The 25,631-nt window shown below is 36.4% G+C and overlaps 1 protein-coding gene across 6 annotated transcripts; it reads left to right on the top strand.

Moving 5' to 3' along the window:
* The first annotated feature begins 5,146 nt into the window (after positions 1–5,146).
* Positions 5,147–23,721, top strand: LOC135114112 (serine-enriched protein-like). Of its 6 annotated transcripts, none has more exons than XM_064029817.1 (10): positions 5,147–5,271; positions 5,669–5,904; positions 8,584–8,787; positions 8,997–9,141; positions 12,052–12,090; positions 14,666–14,783; positions 17,699–17,856; positions 18,602–18,733; positions 20,962–21,144; positions 21,514–23,721. In XM_064029817.1, the coding sequence occupies exons 2-10, from the start codon at positions 5,846–5,848 to the stop codon at positions 21,724–21,726; spliced, it is 1,251 nt and encodes a 416-aa protein (XP_063885887.1). In that variant the 5' UTR covers positions 5,147–5,271; positions 5,669–5,845; the 3' UTR covers positions 21,727–23,721. The 6 variants fall into 6 exon arrangements, with proteins under 6 accessions (XP_063885887.1, XP_063885886.1, XP_063885892.1 ...); XM_064029816.1 differs by having other exon boundaries at positions 5,152–5,271; positions 5,672–5,904; XM_064029822.1 differs by having other exon boundaries at positions 5,152–5,271; positions 5,672–5,904; positions 21,442–23,721.
* Positions 23,722–25,631: the final 1,910 nt, after the last annotated feature.

Below are 25,631 nucleotides of genomic sequence, written 5' to 3'. Positions count from 1 at the left end.
CTCCAATAAGAAAGCCTTGTTGGCTAGAAATTAATGAAATTCAATGGGAGCGTTCACACGAAGCAAGAACGGCAAAATTTCGATGTGTGAATTCATAAACCGCAGCATGGCGTGTAGAAACCTTCATAAGGCTGTCCAGTGCCTTCAGGCGGTCAGTGTTTGCTATATAATTATACGTATAGTTCAATTGAAGTTAAAACAACACACACACACACACCACACACACACACACACACACACACACACACACACACACACTAATCCGATTTCACGGCCTTCAGATTCTGCTTTAATGAGTACATTTCAAGTTTAGCCAAATCGATGTCTTAATAATCTAATTTATACCAATAAACCTTGACATGAACGCTGGTATTCTCAATTGTGAGGATAAGCTGCTGGCAAACACTATTTTGCTACCCGTCATCTTGAGATGCACTATAAATTAAATGAAGATTAAATACATACATCCCTTATCTTGCTTACATTTATTATAGGTACTATTAAGATCAGTATTTTGAAAGTCTGTGCCCAAGTACTGTACAACATTTCAAGCAGGGCATTTCTGGGATATGCCATGACGCCTCACGCCGGACACAAACACCCTCCGAGTCGCCGTCGCCGCGCGAGATTCCCTGGTTTCAAGTAGTGGCGTAAGAGGTGCCGGGAGGGGAGGAGAGGGACATTTCTAGCGTCGAGAGATTTACAAGAAATCCTGGGACTTATGAGTCTCATCTCCGCTTGATGATGTAAGGAGCAGGGACATGTTTGAGATAAGGCTTTGTTCCCGCGGCATCTACTCCCTCCTCCATTACTCCTCCCCATTCCTCCCTCCCCGCACCATATCCGCTAAACGGCCTGTGTCCTATATAATGTGCGGAATGGCAGGGCAGCAGCACAACTCCACCGAACACCGCAGCCTTCCAACCTCAGCAGTCCCTGCAGCACTACAAAAACAAAAATGGCAAATATGTCATCAGCTTTGACGACAATTCTGGTGGTGCTGGCTGTCGCACAGTCATCAGTAGCACTCAGCCGATGGCGCTCAACGGCAGGTCAGGCGCTTGTGGTCAACGGCACAAACACCGCAGTGGCCAATGAAGGGTTTCTTGTTTTGCCAAGCTGGGGTGGCTCCTGGCATGCCCCTGGACCACTATCAAGTGAGCTGGACAACCGCCTCAGGAACCCCACTGACATTCTGGACCCCAGGCACCATGGTCCCTTCCATGCTGCAGGGAGGCCGGCTCGGGGCTTACTCTTACCTTCTCTTCAGAGATTTTAACGCAGCTCAAGGCAGCACCTACATCTGTGTTCTCACCTATAAGGGATTTCATGTGGATTCCTCCATCGTCACCATCAAGCAGGCTTGAAAATCCTCTTCCATGTCCAGTGGCATCGTAACTGGTTTGCTGATGCACGCGTGGACTCGCTCTTCCTTCCAATTCCTGTTCATTTTATATCATCTTCATCAATCTTTCCTCGGAGTCTTCTAGTTCTTCACCGCCCTGCAGTCCATGGGCATAAATCTCACTGGAAACTGCTGGCACCGATATTCTACAGGGCATTCTGTGCTTCGCATCTCTTAACATGTCTGTATAGGATGTGTACTTCCTTCGAGAGGGTAATATGATCATTCCATCCTGATTTTAACGGCAACGAATAACACTGTAACTTATTATCACATCAACCGTTTACTTTTATAATCTTTGCCTTTGTATTTGTCTTTGTGCTTGTAGTTTTAGACTATTATTTATTGTTATTCACTTTTGACTTAATTTATTTTGTTGTGTTGTATAACCTTAAGCATTATTTATTCTACTGTGCTATGTTATTTAATATTTCTTTATTTATATATTTATTTATTGATCTACTCATTCTTTCATCAATTCACCCAATTATTTATATCATCCTCTTATTCACCTATTATTTATTGTTCGTGTAGGACCGATGTTAGTGTATCTCACACCTCTTGTCTCTCTCATTATTTGATGGGCCATCAATAGCTTCATTCAGTAACCCAAAGAAATCTATACATGTGTCATCATCTGTTCACTGAAAGCCTATCCCTATTGCAATACAAAACAAATTTCCAGTATGAAATAATTGTATCTGTTCAATTACGCCTTCCATTCAGCACATATTGTCAGCACGGATATGATTGTGTAATGAAAATACAGTGCAACCAAAAAAGTATCTTACGTATTTCAGTCACCCTATTTCTTTTTTTCTCTCTTTTGTTGTCCAAACAGCCATCACGTGTTCTATGGGGCACCAAAATTCATATTGTAAAGGATATATATATATTATATATATATATATATATATATATATATATTATATATATATATATATATATATATATATATATATATATATATATAATATAATATATATATATATATATATAAACTGTCATTAACTTCCAGGATATCACTGCTTTTTACTTATTAATAAAAAAATATTTCACACACACACACACACACACACACACACACACACACACACACACACACACACACACAAACACACACACACACTATGTACATTTTCAGTTTGTTAACTGCCTAAATAATAAACCGTTTATTATTATTATTATTATTACATGCTGCCAAATGTTAAATGTCTTGGAAATCAATAACATACGGAGTTACTGTAATGAAACGGTATAATATTATAAGAAATAACGAGATGTCCAGACACCGTGGTGTAGATGTGGGTGGATTAGAAAGTACGAGTATACTGTTGTGCCTTAGAAGCGTATAATGCTGGATCTGAATAAGTGAACCATCGGTAAATATGATTTGCATTGTCAAAGTTGTAAGTTATGTAAAAATATTTGTTTATTAAGTCTTATGAAGTTGATTTATTTATATCATTCACGTCCACCTCACCCATACTCATGAGCCGAAGGAGATTTCACAAAAGAATGACATGCCTTCGCCGAGGCTGCATGTCTAAAGGAAGCCCTTCATCTTTGTGGTGTGTCTGGTATGCTTAGTGCCGAGGTGTCCTGCAGCCCACATGAAGTGTGTTATTGGTGCGAGGGTGTTACATTTTGTGAGAACTTTAGATATTCTGAGATGCTAGTGCCGTAAATGAAAAGCAAGCAAACCATACTTGTTTACCGATTCAAACAAATGTACAATTGTACGCTGACGCCGATATTATGTATTTTTCTCAATGGTCAGGTAGTAATGGCGTACTGGAAAAATATACAGAGTAAATGTATATAGAAATAAGTTTTAAAAATGTATATAGCAATAATTAAAATAGTACAATGAAGAATTATATGACCTTGGATAGATGACAAGCGGTGTTTAACAAATTGCAATAACTAATGTATAATAAGACTCATGATAATAAAAACGAACACGCCTCTCCACCCATCCCCCTCCATTCGTGGCTGGCAAGAAAGAAGATATCGTGTTCCACTGAAAAATACATAAAAATTAGGACACCTGGTTAACTTCTAACGGTAACCTACGTGCGGGAGAACAAAATTAAAGATGGAGGAGGAGGAGGAGGAGAGAGAGAGAGAGAGAGAGAGAGAGAGAGGAGAGAGAGAGAGAGAGAGAGAGAGAGGAGAGAGAGAGAGAGAGAGAGAGAGAGAGAGCTTAAAGGATCAAAATACAAGAAAGGTTATAAAGTGCTGTGTGCCACCACAACCACCACATCCTCCTCCCCCTCCTCCTCCTCCTCTTCCTCCTTTCCGAGCGCAAATATCTCTCCTTATCAGATTTCTTTTTCTTTCCTCCCCTACCTTTATTCTTTCCTCCTTCCCTTCCCTCTCACCTTGACTCTGCCTCTTGAATGATAGTACTTTCCTGATAACTGACTATTAATAGCGTGAGAAATTTTGAAATCTCGTCAGCCCGTCTTGACGATAATCTTTTAGACTGTTGCTCTGATTCCAAGATTGAGTCCCATATAGACGGACAGACGGAACGAGCTCTCTCAGTACTATAGATAGTGAAATTAGCATTACTATGTCATTACTAATCTCTAATTTTCCCTCTCCTCTATACAATGTATTTACTCACTTGCTCATTGTCCCACCATTCTCTCTCTCTCTCTCTCTCTCTCTCTCTCTCTCTCTCTCTCTCTCTCTCTCTCTCTCTCTCTCTCTCTCTCTGTCTGTCAGTCTATCTATATATCTATCTATCCATCCATTTCTCGTAGTAATTTTGAACTTTTAACTTATTTTCATATGTTACATAAATGCCAAAAAAATCAATCGACTCCATTTGGTAATCGGTAATCTATGACAGGAAAAGCCCATATGACGCAACGCTATAGTGTCAGCTTATCCATGGCAGTGGTGCACTACACAGTGGAATATCGATCTGTTATCACGGCACACTTATGTTATCACTAAAATCACTTCAGCAGTTTCCACATTTTAGTCAACTTAGATAGAAAGAGGAATGACCGCATTTGTGCAAAAAATCATGTAATTATGTATTGATTATATTTGCATATAATTTCTATGATATTTTTTTTTTCTAAATATCATGTTTTTTATTATTATTATTATGCCTTTATAGCGGCGACCTCACAATGTATTATGGAATCATGATCTCTGTATGTTATGATTCCTTGTAATGAACTAGAACTAATATTCATATGTAACTTAGATGCTTGTGAAAATAAGTATATTTCCAATTATCTAATATGATTTTTGCTAAAATAAATAAATAGATAAATATTTATTTCAACTCTTGTGAAAATAAGATTCATAGCATTTACGAGTTTTCTTAACCTAGCCTAATTATTAGTATTATTTATTACTGCTTCTATTATTGGGAGACGTACTTCATATTTTCATATGTAAAAGTATTCCCTTGGAAGGTGACCGTCAGGAAATGAAGAATCAAAGAAAACTGCCTTGAGTTGCGTGTGCGCGGACGGAGGCGGGAGGCACAGCAGCCTGTTGCTCTGATCAATATAGCCCCGTCCGAATCCACGACTTCCGAAGTGATGTATGAATATAGAACAACACTGACTCGATAGCACTTATTGTGTCTAAGTAACAGATCGCATAGGGATAAATTTCATACAACTAAGACATGAAATTAGAAACTTGGAAGATAAAGCACGTCACAGGTCTAAAAATAGAATGTGGGTCGAGTGAGACTTTCCTTTAGGAATCCGGACACAGTAGATTTTAGTGCGAGTGGGAGATGTTGATGTTCAAATGCTGGAGAGTTTTGGAGGCCACCGGTGATTCTGTATTCAGTGGGTGCGGAGTGTCGGCTGCAAGGCCACGGTGGTGAGGTGAGGCGGGTGTCATAATTCTCTAAGAACAGAAAATCAGAGTCAGAACTCCTCTGGGCTCATCCGCGGAGATGAGCCAGCATTTGTTCTAACACTGAGATGCAGCTCGGGTAAGGATGTGCCGACAGTGAATGGGAGGAGAACCAGCTGTGAGATCACGAGCCAGTGCTCGAAAAGTCTCGGTGGAAAATAATGCAATATGGAATAGTAGATATTCGGGTCATGATTTCCACTGTGTGTGTGTGTGTGTGTGTGTGTGTGTGTGTGTGTGTATATATATATATATATATATATATATATATATATATATATATATATATATATATATATATATATATATATATATATATATATATATATATATATATATATATATATATATATATATATATATAAGCAGGAAGTGAGAATCATATAGCTATGACAATCACGAAGTTAAAGCAGTAGACAGAAGGCTCTTCATCCTAGTGGAACCAACACTGAATAATTGGTGTGCACCCAACAACCGCCATTGACATTCGCTACTTCCACGAGTCATTTTGAACGACAGAACGCAAAGCAGATACTACTACATATGTTTGACGGCACGGCTCCCAACGTTGTTACCCCTGACGCCATGCCTGAGGCACGGAGGTAAGTGTGCAACTTTGCTAATCCATGTGTGTGTGTGTGTGTGTGTGGGTAGGTGGGTGGGTGTGTGGGTGGATGGGTTCGTGGGTGTGTAAATGAAAACATCCCCTTTAAAGGCGGGTAGCCTAAACAATGTGTCTATAAAGTTGTCTCATCGAAGAAATAAAATACAAGGGAAGATTCCAATCCTTCGCTCCATCCCCTTCAGTCAGTCGCGTTTTACGAACACGTATCATATATAGTGGCAGTAGTGTGCAGACAGGCTGGGCCCCGTACCACACTGGGACACTGACTTTTCCCCAACACAGATGAAATTAATCTAAATTAAAGATGGGCATTCAACTTTATCTTCTTGATTTTTTAAATTAAGGTAAATAGTAGTAGTAGTAGTAGTAGTAGTAGTAGTAGTAGTAGTAGTAGTAGTAGTAGTAGTAATAATAATAATAATAATAATAATAATAATAATAACAATAATAATAATAATAATGATACTACTACTACTACTAGTAATAATAATAATAATAATAATAATAATGATAATAATAATAATAATAATAATAATAATAATAATAATAATAATAATAATAATAATAATAATAATGATAATAATAATAATAATAATAATAATAATAATAATAACAATAATAATAATAATAATAATAATAATAATAATAAACACAAAAACAACAACAACAACAACAACAACAACAACAACAACAACAACAATAACAATAATAATAATAATAATAAACGGGATTAAACAAGAACAGTGACGAACGCATTACCTCAGTTTACGTATCTTTACCCAATTTATTCAGATGCTCCCTAATGATCACCTTGATAGAAAGGATAAAAATTACAAATAAAGAGAGATTCATAATTTGCATAGGCAGACAAAACACGCATGGCGCATAAACACAATATTATTGAATATAATCACACACACACACACACACACACACACACACACACACACACACACACTGCTTGTTATATCGAGCCTGGTTTTCTCTCCACTCCTATGCGTGGCCATAAGCATAATAATCAGTATTGGAAAAGACAACGCTATGCATGTATTTGCTGCGTTGCGGAGAGAGAGAGAGAGAGAGAGAGAGAGAGAGAGAGAGAGAGAGAGAGAGAGAGAGAGAGAGAGAGAGAGAGAGAGAGAGAGAGAGAGAACTGCCAGGCGGTGGAAAGCGTCATACAACAAACCATGACAAAAGCAAAGATTTTTATTTAATTACTCCGCTCTCAAACCTTTCAATAAATCATCACTGTAACTAACCTTGAAGTACATGTATAGTTCTTTTGTCACACCATTAACATTTAGTCTCTATTGACCTCTTGACAGAGCCACGATTTGTGAGTGGCTGAACTACACCTACTGGTCCAAAAAATGTCTACACCTTTTCACCCTCAAACTGAAATAACTGAACTTCAAGTAAATACCTGAACGTTAATTTAAAGCACCTGGAGTTTGATTTTAAAATAACTGAAGTTTGATTTTTAAAATGGCTTGAGTTTAGTTTAGAATAACCGGTTTAATTTAGAATGTGAATAATATGGAGTTTTCAAAACAAAGTATAACCACAACTTAGTTGTTTCAGTACGTCATCAGTTAATTGTATTTACAGGTTTGTTTACTTTGAAAAAAAAAAAAAAGTTCGTTTTTAAATCAAACTTGAGTTATTTTAATCCAGACCAGACATTTTAAATCAGTGGTTCCGAAACTTTTTTTTTGTCTGTCTTTTTCTCCTTTCAGCCAGTTTATCTGTTCGGATTTCCCCCTCCATAGAATGACCACAAAATTATGGAATTTCGATTAAAATTATCATACATAGTCACCACTAAAGGCAATCGTACCATAAATTTTTATTTGTATTTGTATATAGTACTCGAAGGAAAGTCAACTGCCACATTATATGAAACTTTTTCTGCCTGCCAAAAGCTAGTCATTTATATTTCCCTTAATTAACAGATTTCCGCCCTGGAATCCTAAAATTTACCCCCCAGAAGGAAATTTCACTTAAGTTGGGAAATACTGTTTTAAATGATCTTCAGTTGTTTTAAACTGAAGTTCAGATGTTCTAAATTAAAATTCCGATATTTTAAATAAAATCAATGTTCTAGATTAAAGTTCCGATGTTCTGAATTAAAGTTCAGATGTTTTGAATTAAAATTGAGATATTATGAATCAAACTTCAGATGCCTTGAATTAAAGTTCAATTGTTTCAATATGAAGTTCATTTATTTCAATTTGAAGGTGGAAAGATGCAATTAGATCTAATGACAATGCAATTATTTTATCATATTTCCACTACTAACTTAATATTTTGTAAATACTGGTTCTTCACTTTAAACTGAAGGGTAAATCGCCATGGAAAACGTGCTGCTGCGTACGTGCTACGTGCTATCCAGCCATGCTGCTCCGGCTACTTGTGTACACGGATCTGTCCTGCACTCTTTTATTGTTAGCTTTCTTAAATTGCGGAGTACTAACACACCAGCGTACAGGGTGAGAGATTATTTTTCGCTTAATAAATCCACTGACTTTTCCTATTTTCTTCACCTATTTTTTTTCTTTTAAATACCAAAGACAGAATTAAACAAGATATAGCAAACTATCCAGCGATGCGATCGAACTACATCACATCATACTACTGACCACTACACCAATCACAGGTACAGCATGCTGGAGCAGGCGATAGCGATGGCGGGAGCGCTGTCGGACGAGCCTGACTTCTCCACCTTCGAAAACAAGACGGGCCTGGCGGAGGATATGAAATTCTTGGCCTCTATGCCTGAATTATGTGACGTCACTTTTCTCGTAGGGGATACGCGGGAGCCGGTGTGCGCCGTAAAGGCTGTACTAGCGGCCCGCAGCAGGTGGGTTCATCGCTTTTTGGATGGCATGTTTAATTTAGAGGACAAGAAACTAGAGAGAGAGAGAGAGAGAGAGAGAGAGAGAGAGAGAGAGAGAGAGAGAGAGAGAGAGAAAGGGTCCTGCTATCCACATTTGTACTAGTTCGTCAAGCTTTACTTTTTATCTACCTTATTTTTTTTTTCCGCCTCTCCTGAATCACCTCATGTTTCAGGGTGTTTCACAAGCTGCTCTATAACTCCTACTCACCGCAGAAGAAGAAGGAACCCATGAGCCGAGAGAAGAAGATCAAACTCTTCCTGAAGCGGTCATCTGAGCCTCTCATGAACCTGCAAGGACAGCAGCAAGGGAGGCAGGGGGTCAGTGCACGGTTGCAGTCAAAGACAAGTGTGTGTGTGTGTGTGTGTGTGTGTGTGTGTGTGTGTGTGTGTGTGTGTTAAAGAGAGAGAGAGAGAGAGAGAGAGAGAGAGAGAGAGAGAGAGAGAGAGAGAGAGAGAGAGAGAGAGAGAGAGAGAGAGAGAGAGAGAGAGAGAGAATTTTAGTCTCATATTCATTTCATTCTGTATATTTCCCTGTTAACATTTACGTGCCACTGGTTACTAATCTTGTCTAATTTGCAGATACTTGGAAACAAAAGACATATTTCAAATGCTAACCACGATTCAAACACTGCGTGGAATACCAGTAATTTACCAAAACCATGTGTAATTTACCGTAATCTCACACTTGATCGAGAAATAGGAAGGAGGAAAAGATTACAAGCAGGTAATCTTAAAAATTCGTCATAGCAATAGTCGACGAAATTCTCTCAGCGTCCAATACCTTTACGTTTCATCGCCATCAGTACTAATTCACTAAAAGAACTGATGTCTCACAACCTAAATATCAGACAGTATCCTCCCCCAAGTCCCTACCTTCCCATCAGCCATCCCACCCCCTCCCCCCCATGCTTGTGTGTGTGTTGGTAACCTCCCCTCTGTCATTGATGTTCTCGTTTTTTGTTGTTGTTATTCTTGCTGCAGCAGTTGTTTTTGTAATTATTGTTGTTGTTGCCATTATTATTATTATTATTATTATTATTATTATTATTATTATTATTATTATTGTTATTATTATTATTATCATTATTACTATTACTACTATTATTATCATCATCATTATCAACACGACAAATAATTTTTATTGTTGTTGTTGCTGTTGTTATTGTTGTTCTTGTTATTACTGTTCTTGTTGTCGTTGTCGATGTTGTTTTCTTCATCATCATATCCAAACACTATCAGTTTTGCTGACACTCCCGTTGCTGCATTTCTATGCATTACAACAAAACATGGAGAATGAGGGAAGAGGAGGAGGAGGAGGAGGAGGAGGAGGAGGAGGAGGATTAAAAAGAAGTCTTACTCACGCACATATTGACTTGATATTGAAGGAAGCATTATTCACCAAAATCCTTGAGAACCAGTTCAGCTAACCACAAGATGAAACCAAGCAAGCAACCCGCCCCTAACTCAGTGGAACCAACACTACTCACATAATGTTGATGTAGTCCACCTTTATAAACTATGGATGTTCCTATTTGAGCTCAAAAGAGGAACTCAGAGAGTGTGTGTGTGTGTGTGTGTGTGTGTGTGTGTGTGTGTGTGTGTGTGTGTGTGTGTGTGTATTATATGGTAACTTTTGGCAGTCAATATTTTTCTAAAAACTCAATATTTTTCGACGTTGAGTTATCGATTATTCTGCGTTCGAATGTTAATGTTGTAAGGCTGTGAAAACGAGAGAGAGAGAGAGAGAGAGAGAGAGAGAGAGAGAGAGAGAGAGAGAGAGAGAGAGAGAGAGAGAGAGAGAGAGAGAGAGAGAGAGAGAGAGAATGATCTTGGTAACACAAGCATAGGTGGTGTTGCAAGGAAGGTGAATGCAAAAATAATAAATTAAGGTTTGAGTCTGGTGAATGCTTAAGTAGAGGACACGGGTGTTCCCTGCAGGTGATACTGCACCAACAACGGATATGTGGTGGCTAGTGTATTTAGCTCACTACCAAACTTCGATTCCGGCCGGAGAGAAAAATGCTTGCTTCTCTCGCGCTATAGCCCTTGTTCACCTTGCTGTTAACATTGAAGGGATGCAAGACGAGGAGTAATAGCTGCAGCAATGCTGCTTAAGATTCCCAAAGGGAAAATAACAGATTGCATGCAATTCAGTGAACACTCCTCAAAGAGAACATATATTTTAGGGGCACGAAAGAGACCGCCTGAGAGGAAGTCCGTCTACCAGTCCTGTTCTGCATCTTGAATTATAATTATCAGCTGCTTAATTTTTATAAAGACGGATTTTTTTTTTTTTTTTTTGTCTTGATTTTCAGTACAGATCGACAATGTGCTTAGGGCAGTGTTAGATGTATCTCTAAACTTTATTTGATTGCTGTGGAAATAAAAATGAAATAGACATAGACAGGCAAGCAGACAATCACACATTTGCAAACATTCCTAATTTATATCACTATTATCATATATATATATATATATATATATATATATATATATATATATATATATATATATATATATATATATATATATATATATATATATATATACATATATATATATCCATTATCCTCCAAATAATCCTCCTCTTCCTCCTTGTTTTCATCATCATAATCATCATCATCATTATCGTCATTTTCATCATCGTCGTCGTCTCTGTATTTATATTTATTTTTCACCCTCAACTTAAATATCTTTTTAGTGTTCTAGACGTTTTCTATGTATTATGTAAAATGTCTATTTTCTGCATTTTGTATTCTTACTATTATTACTATTATTATTATTATTATTATTATTATTATTATTATTATTATTATTATTATTATTATTATCAGTATTACCATTATGCTTACGGTAGTCTACCAGAAGGAAGCCGTTACTTGTATTTTAGTCATTCAGAAGCCGGTTTGTCAGACTTCAAGACGCACTGACTGCCTGCCATCGGCTGTGAACTACGGCGGAAACTAAGACAAGTAGAAATAGTAGTAAAGAGTAGATAAGGTGTGAACAGGAGGGTAAGGGAGGAACAAAGAAGTTTCAGAAAGTTAAATGGATTGAGGTGAGTCAGTATGAATGAAGACAAGATTTACATTGTTTACATCAAGTTTACATCAAGCCGATATTCAACGTGACGTGTAAAATGATCGTATGTGTGTGTGTGTGTGTGTGTGTGTGTGTGTGTATCCGAGAGTTGTTAGCTAATGGGCTGTGTTGTGTTGTTGCTTCCAGCGCTCCGGATACACTCACAAACTGGACACCATCCCGGAGGTAGGCGGTGTCCGATTAGATTATCCTCGGCCCTGTTCCCCTTTCTTATCTTGCAGCTCCATGTACTTAACTTGATTGCACCTATTTTTTGTAAAAGTAATATGCCATGTAGTGTTCCTAAGTGTCAACCAGGTTTCGGCCACGGATATTGGATTTTCACTATCTCACTTTCAGTTTGGTTTACAGATTATCCATAAGATCATGCTAACGGGACTCTGCAATTAAGAGTAAATGATGTGCAGAGAGAGAGAGAGAGAGAGAGAGAGAGAGAGAGAGAGAGAGAGAGAGAGATAGTGTGTGTGTGTGTGTGTGTGTGTGTGTGTGTGCTCAATATATATGTTTTAAAAGGAGAACATACTTGTATTCCACCCGTGGCTAAGACCTGTGTACACTGTTATTCGTGTGATCTATCTCGCTTTATCTTTAGTTTTTTTTCTTCTTAGTTATCGTAACTCAGACAAGACGAAAGCATGGTATTTCTTACTCCAAGCATTCGTAGCCCGATCCTGGTTCGCCTTTCCTTGCCCGCATATGGGTGACCCAAGTAGAAAAAAAAAAAAAAAAGTGAGGCAGGACGGACTCAAGGGAGGGATGTGGCAGAACATCAACAAAGGCAAGCCAAAACAAGTGAGAAATGCTGCCTTTTTTCCTGCATACATTAGCAGTGTGATCTTCAACTGACTGGCCTGCCACACCCCTCCTTATGCATGCCGGAAACCCAACCTTTTACCCGGCATGACGTTAGTTCTTTTACATAAATAAAACATGAATGGCAGCTGGCTTCTCTAATAACGCCTCTGCCTGTTTTTTTTTTTTTTTCAAATAAGAAATAGATCTTAATCACCCCTTTGGTAAATAAATAACTCATTTCTCCTCTAGATTTCCGTTTTTCATTAAAAGTAGAATATAAATATTTTATACTTTCATAACGCTGCGATAATATCTTTCCCAATTATTAAATACTGTACACATAAAAGCATCACATATTGTATGTCTTAGCCATATGCATGTTGCGAAGTTCGTATGAAATGCGTGAAAGACACGATAGGTCATTGCTCAACATAAGCTGTTCCTCGTACATCTAATAACTAGTTACCTATATAAATAAATACATTGAATTAACACAGAGGTAAGTTTACATACAGTCGAAATCTATGCTGGTGGCTAACCTAGTTCACACACGTACATTTTATCTTTTTATGCGAGCCACGTAGTACCATTTCTATTTTTTTTTTTCTTATACCATGACTTAGTAATCTCAAATGCTTTGGATGATCTGATTTTGAAGAACTTATTTTTCGTACTGCCTGGCTGAGCCTGGAGCACCAGAATTAGTGTCTCTTTCTCTCACATTCATCATAATCACCTTCGCTGCCAACAAAAAGATCACCAGCCTTTCTTTTCAGACCTTTTTCTCCATCTACTCGCGATATATATATATATTCAGCGTACGCCATTAACTTGTCTCTCTGAAACATCCTAAATGATACCCAGAAACTTTCTCAATTCATACCTCACGCAACTTCTTCCATCTCTTCTTATCTTTCAGTATTTTTCTTTTTTTTTTTTTTTTCATTCAAACCATTTATTTTTTTTACCTCCCAACAGCTACACGTCTCTTGATTTTATCATTCCATCCAACACTATACGTATTTATTCATTAAAATTTGTCAATTTTCCTCCTTCCGTTTTTTTTATTATTATTGTTATTATTATTATTATTATTATTATTATTATTATTATTATTATTATTATTATTATTAATGTTGTTATTATCATCATCATCATTATTGCTACAACTGCTATCATAATCATTATCATGACTATCACTAGTAGCAATATCTTTATTATTATTATTATTAGTAGTAGTAGTAATAGTAGTAATAGTAGTAGTAGTAGTAGTAGTAGTAGTAGAAGTAGTAGTAGTAGTAATAGTAGTAGTAGTAGTAGTAGTAGTAGTAGTAGTAGTAGTAGTAGTAGTAGTAGTAGTAGTAGTAGTAGCAGCAGCAGCAGCAGCAGCAGCAGCAGCAGCAGCAGCAGCAGCAGCAGCAGCAGCAGCAGCAGTAGTAGTAGTAGTAGTAGTAGTAGTAGTAGTTGCAATTGTATTAACAATAATGGTAGAAGTTTCTGAATGAGCATCCCCAGCCAACCAGCTCAGCCAGGTCCAAACAAATCACAAGGTATGAAAGACAGGAATGATTATTGTGATACCACTTTCAGGGAAAAAATGTATGTTAAGATTGTTAGCTCTATTTCAATATCTGCTTATATGGCCAGCTACATGCTTACACAGATTTGTATAATCTAACACCAAGAAGCTACAAGGATCAAAACGGATGTTTGATATATTCTGCAGTAACATATTTGTCCCATGTCCCTCTGAAGAACTTAAAATTATATAACCACTCTTTATTACTCCCTCCTGCTGTCTTTCCTATAATCATCTGTACTGCCATTAATTTCCTTGTGAATTATCATGATAGTATTCTCTTCTAGTCCAGTGTTTGGATTCCCCTCATCCCTTGGCCTTCCACTTCCATGTCACCTCCTCCTTTTTCCCTTCCTTCTCTGGCAGCCCCAAGGCAACGTGCACCAAACACTGATTGTTGAAGAATTTGAACCAGATGTCTTCAGGCAATTAATTGAATACATCCACACTGGATGTGTAACACTCCAGCCACGTACTTTATTAGGTATGTAAATTAACCTGTCTCGACAAAAAAAAAAAAAAAAAAAAATCCTGACTATTTGTTAGGTTATCAATACACCCACAATACCACTTAGTTTTCACTTCCTCACTCTTGTAATATACAATTCTTAATTTCTAGCCTTTCCTCAATCAATTTAAAAAAATATGTACACCATTAAGCTGATAATACATATTTCAACTGTTATCTTCTAACCTCTTAATTTAATCTGCTAATATTTCATTTTCTTCTACATCTACCAAGTCATAAAACATAGGATGTTCTTTAGATTTGGCTCTATTTCCTAAGAATGTCATTGTTTCAGAATCTTTCAATTATTTGCGGCTTTTGTTGCACCTACACTGACCAACCAGCACATATTCCACCTACAGATCAATTTTGCTGTACACATTTTCAAAATGTTCCTAAGTCAGGAATTACATTGGTGGAAGCACTGATGATCTCAAAGAGGAGGCTCACTCCATAATCCTTAAAAGAGACTTGGCCATATCCAAAATTAAAATAATCTCAGAGATGGAGCTCCCAGAAAAATGAGATGAAGAAGGAAAAACTGATAACAGAAGCACCAGATTTTGATTTAAATGGAGGGGGAAACCTGAAAAGTGATAGGTCAGTCAAGAATCTATAAAATTCTCTTGAAGATGATGCATTTGACTGGAAATACCCTGGGAGTTCTGCTGAAGATCAATTGACTTTGACACCTATCTCAGGCACAGCCAATTTATTCTACCTCAAGAGCAATTTTTCAGTGTTTCTGTGATGTCCCATTCAAGACAAAATAGTGTGTGTGTGTGTGTGTGTGTGTGTGTGTGTGTGTGTGTGTGTGTGTGTGTGTGTGTGTGTGTGTGTGTGTGTGTGTGTATTTACCTTGTTGTATTTACCTAGTTGTGCTCTACGGGAAGGGAGTAATCTAATAGTATCCTGTCTCTATATCTATCTAGTTTGGTCTTCAAAGCACTGACAATTTCAGCATTTACAAGATCTTCACTGAGTTCATTCCGTTTGTTCACACTTCTGTGAGGAAAACTATATTTCTTAATGTCTCTTCTACAGTTAACTTTCTTCAACTTCCTATTGTACTCCGTGTGTCTGAATTTATAAAACCTTCTTTGTCCGCATTTTCCATACCATTTATCATTCTATAGATGTTTATTGAATTTCCTCTCTCTCTCTCTCCTGTTTTCAAGGGTAGGAATTTCCAACATTCTTAATCTCTCTTCATAGGTCGATTTACTCAACTCTGGAACCATCTTATTGACTGCTCTTTGTATTCTTTCTAATTTTTATAATATTCCTCTTTGTATTAGGAGACCACACCACTGCCACATATTCCAATCTTGGTCTTACCATGGAAATCAATAACTTTTTTATGATTTCTTTATGCAAATATGAGAATGCCATTCTTACTCTTTTTAACAAATTCATCGTCTCTCCAGTAATTTTATCAATGTGTCTATCTGGAGTCAAATTTTCAGTAACCCTTACTCCCAAATCCGCTTCTTCTTTTGACTTCTTTAACTTCACACCATCCACCTCATAATATTGTACTCTTTCCTTACTCTCACCAAACTCAATTACTTTACATTTACTTAAATTGAATTCCATTTGCCAAGATTTACTCCATCTATTTATCTTATTTACATCATATTGCAGTACCATACAGTCATTTACATTTTCTACCCTTCTCATCAGCTTAGCATCATCTGCAAATAAGTTCATAATTATAACTATTTATTTCTTCATTTATGTCGTCCACATATATTACAAACATTATTGGTCCCAACACTGACCCCTGTGGGACACCACTAGTTATTTTCAGCCAAGATGAATTTTGGTCTCGTATTACAGTTTTCATCTCTCTATCATCCAGATAATCCTCCATCCACTCCAGCAGTCTTCCTCCAATTTTTCCATACTTTTTTTTATCTTCCATAGCAATCTCAAGTGTGGCACTTTGTCAAATGCCTTCTTCAAGTCTAAGTAGACACCATCCACCCATCCTTCTCTTTTCTGCACAATATCAACTACCCTAGAATAAAAGGAAAATAAGCTCAGGGAGCATGATCTTCCCCTCCTAAATTCAAATTGACAGTTTACTAAAATTTTATCTCTTTCCAAGTGTTCCATCCATCTTTCCTTCATTGTTCTTTCACATAATTTTCCTACAACACTGTGAGTATGTGTGTGTGTGTGTGTGTGTGTGTGTGTGTGTGTGTGTGTGTGTGTGTGTGTGTGTGTGTGTGTGTGTGTGTGTGTGTGTGTGTGTCTGTGTGTGTGATTCACCTATGGTCGCCTGCTGGTTACCCAGCCAGCCGTTCCCCTAAGGAAAGAGCTCAGAGCTCATAGTGACCGGTCTTCAGGTAGGACTGAGACCAATGACACACCACACACCAGGACAGCAAGGTCACAACCCCTCGGGTTACATCCCATACCTACTTGCTGCTAGGTGAACAGAGGCTACACATTTGCCTCGCAGCGCCCGGGATTTGAACCCGGGCCTTCTTGGTTGTGAGCTGAGCGTGCTAACCACTACACTACACAGTGTGTAAGTGTGTGTGTGTGTATATGTGTGTTTGTGTGTGTATTAATTATAATGTATATTTACAGTGCACAATAATATAGTGTTGCACAAAATTATCTGCTTGTAAGCTGAATATGAGTTCTCAAAAGGGAATGAAAATACTCACTGATCAAGACAGATGAAATAGGAACTGAAGCATGTCCCTTCTGCTGTGCACTGTGACTAGTAATGCTTCAAATAATATGCTCACTTTCTATTCTTTTGAATATTTCAAGCATGTTAAAAACTTGTATAATGTGGATAGAGCAAGGGTATTTTCAAGTGAAAGCTTTTGTAGCTTTGTGATTTTAATATTCTACTCTCTCTCTCTCTTTCTCAGGCTTAATGAATGCAGCAGACTACTATGGGCTGGATGAGCTGAGGAAAGGTTGTTCAGGATTTGTGCAATGTTGTATCAATGTGGACACAGTGTGTGCTTTGCTAGCCTCTGCAGAGCGTTACATCCAATACAAGTGTACGAAGTCCATGGTGCAGAAGGTAGGTAACTCCTCCATATAGTTAATAAAATGACAAATGCATTCATTTTTCATACTGACAGGCAGATAGGCATGATGGACAGACAGACAGATAGACAAATGGGCAAACCTGAATTAGATTTTGAAGAGATGAGCTTCATGGTTTCAAGTTTATGAAGTTTATCTTTAGTGACAGTTTGATGGCATACAGCCCTAGCAGCACAAGAATTTTTTTGAATTATTAAATGAGATCCAAGGTATAATACCACAAAGGAAGCAGTCAAGACACAATGAGCAACAAGAGGATGAGTAGATACCAAACCTGAGGAAAAGTTGCTGTGAAAAGAATGTCCAGGAGGAGATAACTTAAGGAGACTTTTTAAAAAAATTTTAAACACTCTCATATAAGCTATTTTCATCTCCTACCTCTTCTCTATTTAAACTAATGTATGACACTTTGGTTCATACTTTATTTTACATGTTGCCTTAAAATGTAGATATCAATAATTTGATTTTGGAAATTTTAAAGATCTGAAAAATAATAAGATTAACAAGAATTTTGAAGAAAGTTTATACACTGGCAAGTGTGTGTGTGTATGATATATATATATATATATATATATATATATATATATATATATATATATATATATATATATATATATATATATATATATATATATATATATATTGCTGAGTAAAAAAAAGACAAAATTCTAACAACGTAGAGAAAAGTTTTCTTAGTCACTGAATCAATCATTCCACAGGTGCTGGAATTCGTTGATGAACATGGCAACGAAGTTCTCAATCTGGGTTCATTTACATTACTGCCACAGCACGTAGTGAGACTCATCATGGCAAGGGAGGAATTGCGTGCTGACGAGTTCACCAAGTTTCAGGTAAAAACATGCCATCCATCCCATCCTCTAAACCCAAACTAATAACAGGGTGTGTTATTAAACTTTCAGTATGTAAGAGCAGTACTTTATTCATAGATGGATAAGGGTCCTGTAATCAACTGGCTGGAGAAAAAGTAATGGCAGAGGCAACACAGAAGACCTAACTTCATGGGAGTTGTTCTATGATACAAATGTGCAAATTATGTGGCATAAGAAGCAGCAACAGCTGTAGTAGCAAATTTAAGTAAAGGTTTGTGTTGTTGTAACTTGAATCATTCCTGTTGTACTGCCCATATGAGGGAGGTATTTAAGCTACAGCTCATCACAAATTTCTGGAATCTATATGCCCAATGGATTGTGTCTGGATCTGTGATTTTCTTTCTCATCATAAGAGTTTAGTATTCACTCCCAAATAGCATCTCAACCATGAGATACTTTCACCAAACTCTTCTCCTTTGAAACATAACCAAAATGCACTCATAATTTTTTTTCCTCTCTGAGACTCCAGTTCACTTTTCTCTTTCTTCTCTGAGACTATCTTATTTGGTTGTACATGCCCATACCTCCTTCTTCAGTGGTCATAGGTTGACCCCTTGTTTGGAAATCCATTGCTGCCACCTTGTGCCATGCTCTGTCATGGAACTACATGGAGATACTGAAAAACTGACATGAAGGCAGGAAAAATTGGCATGATAGGCTTTTGCTCGGGATCAAATCTTTGCCAGAATATTCACAGAAATGCTAACCTGACACTTTACCCAAGATTACTAAAGACCTTCACCTCATTGATCAAGCCAGTATAATTACCAAGCCCTGACAAGGTTTTGGTTAGCTTTGACCATCTTGTCATTACATGTCACAGCCTCACTCATAAACTGAACAATACAAATTGTAAGCCCTCATCATGAGGATATGTTTGCTGATGAAAAAAAATCTATGTGTGTATTAAGACTGAAGGTGAAAAACACACACACACACACACACACACACACACACACACACACACACAACTTAATTCATTCCTGAATGTTGTTCAGAATCCAAACTGTTCAAAAATTGAAACTATTTTCCTCATAGGAATCAACATAAAATAGATTCATTCGTTCTCAGACACCCATCCACCATGTCTTAGCAGGTAATGACCAACACTCCCACAGCTAAGATGGCCGGTCCACAACATCTCCAGCTAAGAATTTTTTTTTTATCCAGAAAGGATCTATTAAATGAACTTAGTGGCACAGAACTCATCAAAAGATATTGCTTAGATCATGCAGGCATTCTCTTTGTCACTGATCAAGTGAAGGAAGCCTTACAGTGACACAGAGAGGAGCAACCCACTCACTGCCAAAATGAAGGTGATCATTACACTTAGACATCTTGCTGCTGGGAAAAGCTACTGGGAAAATGCATTTGTATAGTAGTGATGGCATTATGGGTCATAGAGAGAGCGACAGCAGGTTTGGGATTACTCCTGAGTGCCTAATCTGGTTTATTTACATCAAGGAACTTCTTCAATGGGATCACATTTATTTCAAAGATTAAATCACTGTCTTACCCACTGTATCTCTCCTCCAAATATATAAAAATGATGGAAATATTTATAGAAACTATAAATTAGCAATAAATGGTAGCTTTTGCTATGTCTTGTACTATTTGAAATCAAGTAAATTTGTTCAAAAACCAAAATTATGGTACAGCAACCGAAGCAATTACAAGTTAAAATTTTTGTTCAAAAACCAAGTTCAAAAAAGGGAGACGTTCGGTAACTGAGGTTCCAGTGTGTGTGTGTGTGTGTGTATATATATATATATATATATATATATATTTATATATATATATATATATATATATATATATATATATATATATATATATATATATATATATATATATATATATATATATATATATATATATATATATATATATATATATATATATATATATATATATATATATATATATATATATATATTTTTTTTTTTTTTTTTTTTTATACTACAATTTCTATTTTTCCATATATACCACACCACACATGAATAATACATTAATTGGTCTACATAATTAATCAAATAACACAAACAAACAGCACAACATAAATGCACAATCACAGAGAGAGAGAGAGAGAGAATGATATGGTCTTTTCTTCAATTCAGCTGTTAGATTTTCCCTTCTATAGGTATTTCTCCTGTTTGCTATCCATTCCATAATTTGTGTCCTACTGACAGGCGGGTCTCATGTGGTCAAAAAAACATTGCGACAATCAACCCAACACAGACCTCAAGGAGGTTATCGGCAATTTCCTAGAATTCATCCAATTCTACAAAATACCGGCTAACATCCTCATGAAAGAGATCCACCCACTTGGCCTTGTCCCCTACCATATCATCATGAATGCACTGGCATATCAGGTAAGGACATTGCCACATGATGATTATCAATAATTTGGTTGATTTCATTGCCCTCTGGATGGGAAACAGGTTTATACAAAGATAACAAAGCCACCTGTGTGATTTCAGATTTCAGATGACCAACTCATGATGTATGTTATGCACATCAAAAACTGAAAAATATAAGCCAACTATAAAAGCCTTGGCTTTTAAATTAAATTCACCTTGTCAACTTTCTCAGTGAACTTCAGTGCATGTCCTTTATTTACTTTTGTCTTCTCCTCTGTGGCTTTCCTTAATAAATTCTGAACTCATCAGACTCGGCCAGCCACTCCGAGTCCTGTCTGAAGACAAGAGCCTTCTGACCCCTGTTGACGGCTCCTCCCGCAGGCAGACCCAAGCAGCGTGGACCCAGCAAAGCTCTCCCCCAACAGGAGACGCCCCCAGGACAACTCAATGTCGGTGCAAAGTTCCCTCGACCCACTTGGCTCCAGTACCACGCTCTCATCTTCTGCATCCTCCGAGATGGAATCTGGGAGGCACTCATCTGAAGGAGCTACAGGTGCAGGATGCATGTCTCATGGTCATGTCCGGGAGATGTAAGAAACATCCTGAGGAATGTGATCTAAAAAGCCTCTAAAGCACTTGGCCTTAACCCTAAGTGGCCCCTTATATTTCTCAACCATGAGTCTGAAGAAAGATATTTTCATGAAGTAGCATTCAGAGTTAGTGATGACTGTAATATTTTCTTTCATACTTACATATAAAACACATTGATGTTTTAAGAAGTAAATGAAACCAGAAAGAGATAGACCTCAAACACATTCTGTTCGAAACTAAAATCTTAAATCAGGTTTAAATAGTTCCAACAACTTTGTTATTAATTACAATTTGTGAGGATTTAGTTAACAAATGGTAGAATATTTTTATACATCATCATAACAAAGAGAAATTATCTTTACAACAATATATGGAAAATCTCTAGTTTTTTGTTATCTACTTCTCACTCTTGATACAGATGAAAGAAGCCATGCTCTATTCACTTATGATTCCACATATATCATGAACAACTACCTATATAATGTAAAGTCATTGGTAATGATAAATTAATCTCCACTTCATCGGATGCTTTCTGCTGCAAATTAGATCACTAGCCAGAATGGATCTGAAATTATGATTTTCTTCCTATATAATAAATAAGTAGCAGTAATAAGAGATTCATCCCAAAAGATAATTCAATGAGTGATGACAATGTATTGATTCTTGTATTGATGTAATCATAAAAACATTTTCAAATAAATGAGCACCTACTAAATGAAGGCAGTGTGAATGGATGTTCAAGGTGGTATCACTTACTAACTTCTCCTAATTGCAAGAAGATTTATGATAAATATCTGTTATATTATATTCTATCTTATATGATGGCTTTATCAAACTAGTCACAATTTACAAAACTTTTAAATCAAAGGGACTAACAGTGAATGTCGGAGCTAAAAAAGACTACAGAATGACTTGCAAAGGAAATGTCACCAGGTAAGGATATGCTATAATGTCTCCCCACTAGGCACTCAATAGAACCCCCAAGAAATTTATCTGAAGGCAGGATAAATTGTTACCCATCGGAAAGTCTTTCATGAGCTGGGGATCAAACAGAACATAAGGTCAGCGCCTTAGACATCAGAACCATAACAACTGTCAGGTCTCAAGGTCATTTTTGGGTCCTTGTACTCCTGATCACTACATGGCTTCCTCCCTCCATTTATATCAACTTCCAGTGTTCTAGTTTCCCTTATATCATGACCAGAGTACAGTAGTTTTCTTTAATGTCAAGCTTCTTTGGATAAAAAGCAAGGGTAATTCTCACACACAGACATACAAACACAAACTGCATAAGTATATTATACCATTTCACCATACCATACATATTACTTAATGGGTATCTTAACTACTTGTCACCAATGCCATGCTCCCCCTTGGCTATCTATTGAAATTTGTCTGAAGGAAGAATAAATCTTGAGCCATGAGAGACTTTTGCTAGGGGTTCAGGATTGAATCTCAGTCCAAGAGATCAGAAAGGCAGCACTTTAAACATAATGATCGTCAGGTCCCATGGTTGTTTGAGTGCCTTTGTACTCATGGTCACTGCAATACAAGCTTAAAGTTCAGCTCAAAGTACATCAGACTGATTTCATCCATTATAAATAATGTTATGAAATACAGGAATGATGCTAAATATGTATGATTTCTCCAGAAAGTTCTCAAACTATTTCCCTTGATGGAAGTGAAAATTATTACTTCATGCTTTATCAGCTTAAAATGATTGGAATGTCTGGTCGTGATGATGGACTTTAAAGCCACAACACTTTAACATAGTGTGCATTCTTCACTTGTAGTTGAGCAAACTATGTTGAAATACAATTCCAAAACCTCCACACATGACGAATTGTTTCAAAATTCTTCATTGATATATCTAAGAATGCATGATGCTTACATGGTTTGATGAATTTCTGGTTAGTGTGTAAAGTATACAACCATGAAAAGTAGAAAACAGCAAGAGATGCAAGGTTGTTATGATTAAAATAAAATTACTTAAATCAACTTATTTTAATTAATTTTACCACATATATTTACATTTACCACAAAAACATAAAGCACCTCCCTATGTAATGCAGGATATATAAATGTTCCAGTTAATGGATTCTGACATATTTCTTAAGGTCTGCTGAGTGATTGTTGAGACCCTCATTGTTTATCTGGAGGCATCACAGCAGAGTGTATGATGGTCACTCCAACCCCCATTTGCCCAGGATCATGGAGCTGTTAATATTTAATAGTAACTGCCAATCCTAAGAGAAGCACATACCTTTCCAACAAGGAAAAGGAATGTATTTACCAGTACCATGTTCATGCATAACTCTGCACCTTGCCATAAATCATGTAAAGTACCCAAATTCCTTTCTGACAACAATGTTGAGAATCTGGATTTGCTAGGAAACTCTGCAGACCTCTATCCTATATAGAACTATCAATATGTCAGGAAAACAAAACTTGCAGAATGGAAGATTTACTCTCTGCAAGACCTTGTCTATGAAATCAAACAAGTGTGGATCAATTATATGTTAGCAGAATACTTCAAGGAACTGAGCCACAGTACGCCCCATCACCACAAGATGACTATTGAGGTCAAGGCGAATATAATAAAGTATTGGGGTGAGGTATTAAGATGGATTTTCCTAACAAGGTAGGTGTTGTGAGGGGGTTCCAGATGAGATGCCTATAATTCAAGCCAATTTTCTTTTTCTTTTTTTTTTAGTCTGTCCTTACACAAAAGGGAATATATATATATATATATATATATATATATATATATATATATATATATATATATATATATATATATATATATATATATATATATATATACGAGTATATATATATATATATATATATATGAAAATTTTTCATTTAAGGTTATAAATGATTAAATCGTAAAATGCAGAAGAATATTGATATAAAAATTTTATATATATATATATATATATATATATATATATATATATATATATATATATATATATATATATATATATTGAAAAAGTGTGTTTTCAACATGTCTTAATTTCTATAAAAAATTAAATAGGATTTTTATCTGAACCATACTCCAAAAAACTCAAAAGACTATCTTACATGTATATAATAGTTCTTTTTATAAGTAAAAAAACATATCACAAATATTAAGGAAAAATTATTTAATGTGTAGCCCCTGTTCACTTGGCAGCAAGTAGGTATGGGTTATAACCCAAGGGGTTGTGACCTCACTGTCCCAGTGTATGGTGCGTAAGTGGTCTCAGTTCTACCCAAAGATTGGTCACTATGAACTCTGAGCTCTTTTCATAGGGTAACGGCTGGCTGGGTGACCAGTAGACGACCATAGGTGAATCACACACACACACCAATAGCGGCCACTAGTGTACACGTGGGGTACACACACACACACACACACACACACACACACACACACACACACACACACACACACCAATAGCGACCACTAGTGTACTTATGGGGTCCTTGGTTGGCTGGGCCATGTCTGTTTATTGTAATTTACAAAGCCTAAATAGGCTGCATTCACTAACTTATACATATAATGGTTGTTTTATATATATATGTATATATATATATATATATATATATATATATATATATATATATATATATATATATATATATATATATATATATATATATATATATATATATATATATATATATATATATATATATATATATATATATATATATATATATATATATATATGACACATTTTTTAAAATTAATATTGTATTTTGAAGAAGAAGAAAAAAAAACATGTTTGATGGTTACAGTAAGAGTATGAGACCAATGAGAAAAGAAGCCATTTTTGAAAGGCAATGTGATGTATGTTTATTCTGTTTGAGAAACCTTACTTAAGAAAAGGACTATAATTCCAAAGGATCTTATACTTCAG

The sequence above is a fragment of the Scylla paramamosain genome, chromosome 27, assembly GCF_035594125.1.
Source record: "Scylla paramamosain isolate STU-SP2022 chromosome 27, ASM3559412v1, whole genome shotgun sequence".
Classification (NCBI taxonomy): Eukaryota; Metazoa; Arthropoda; class Malacostraca; order Decapoda; family Portunidae; genus Scylla; species Scylla paramamosain.
The sequence above is the reverse complement of the archived record's forward strand: the minus strand, read 5'-3'. Positions and strand labels throughout refer to the sequence as shown.

Coding starts and splice junctions, on each gene's coding strand:
- LOC135114112 (XM_064029817.1), top strand. CDS start 5,846: ATGTTTGACGGCACGGCTCCCAACGTTGTTACCCCTGACGCCATGCCT. Junction 5,905..8,583: donor GCCATGCCTGAGGCACGGAG/GTAAGTGTGCAA, acceptor CACCAATCACAG/GTACAGCATGCTGGAGCAGG. Junction 8,788..8,996: donor GTACTAGCGGCCCGCAGCAG/GTGGGTTCATCG, acceptor CTCATGTTTCAG/GGTGTTTCACAAGCTGCTCT.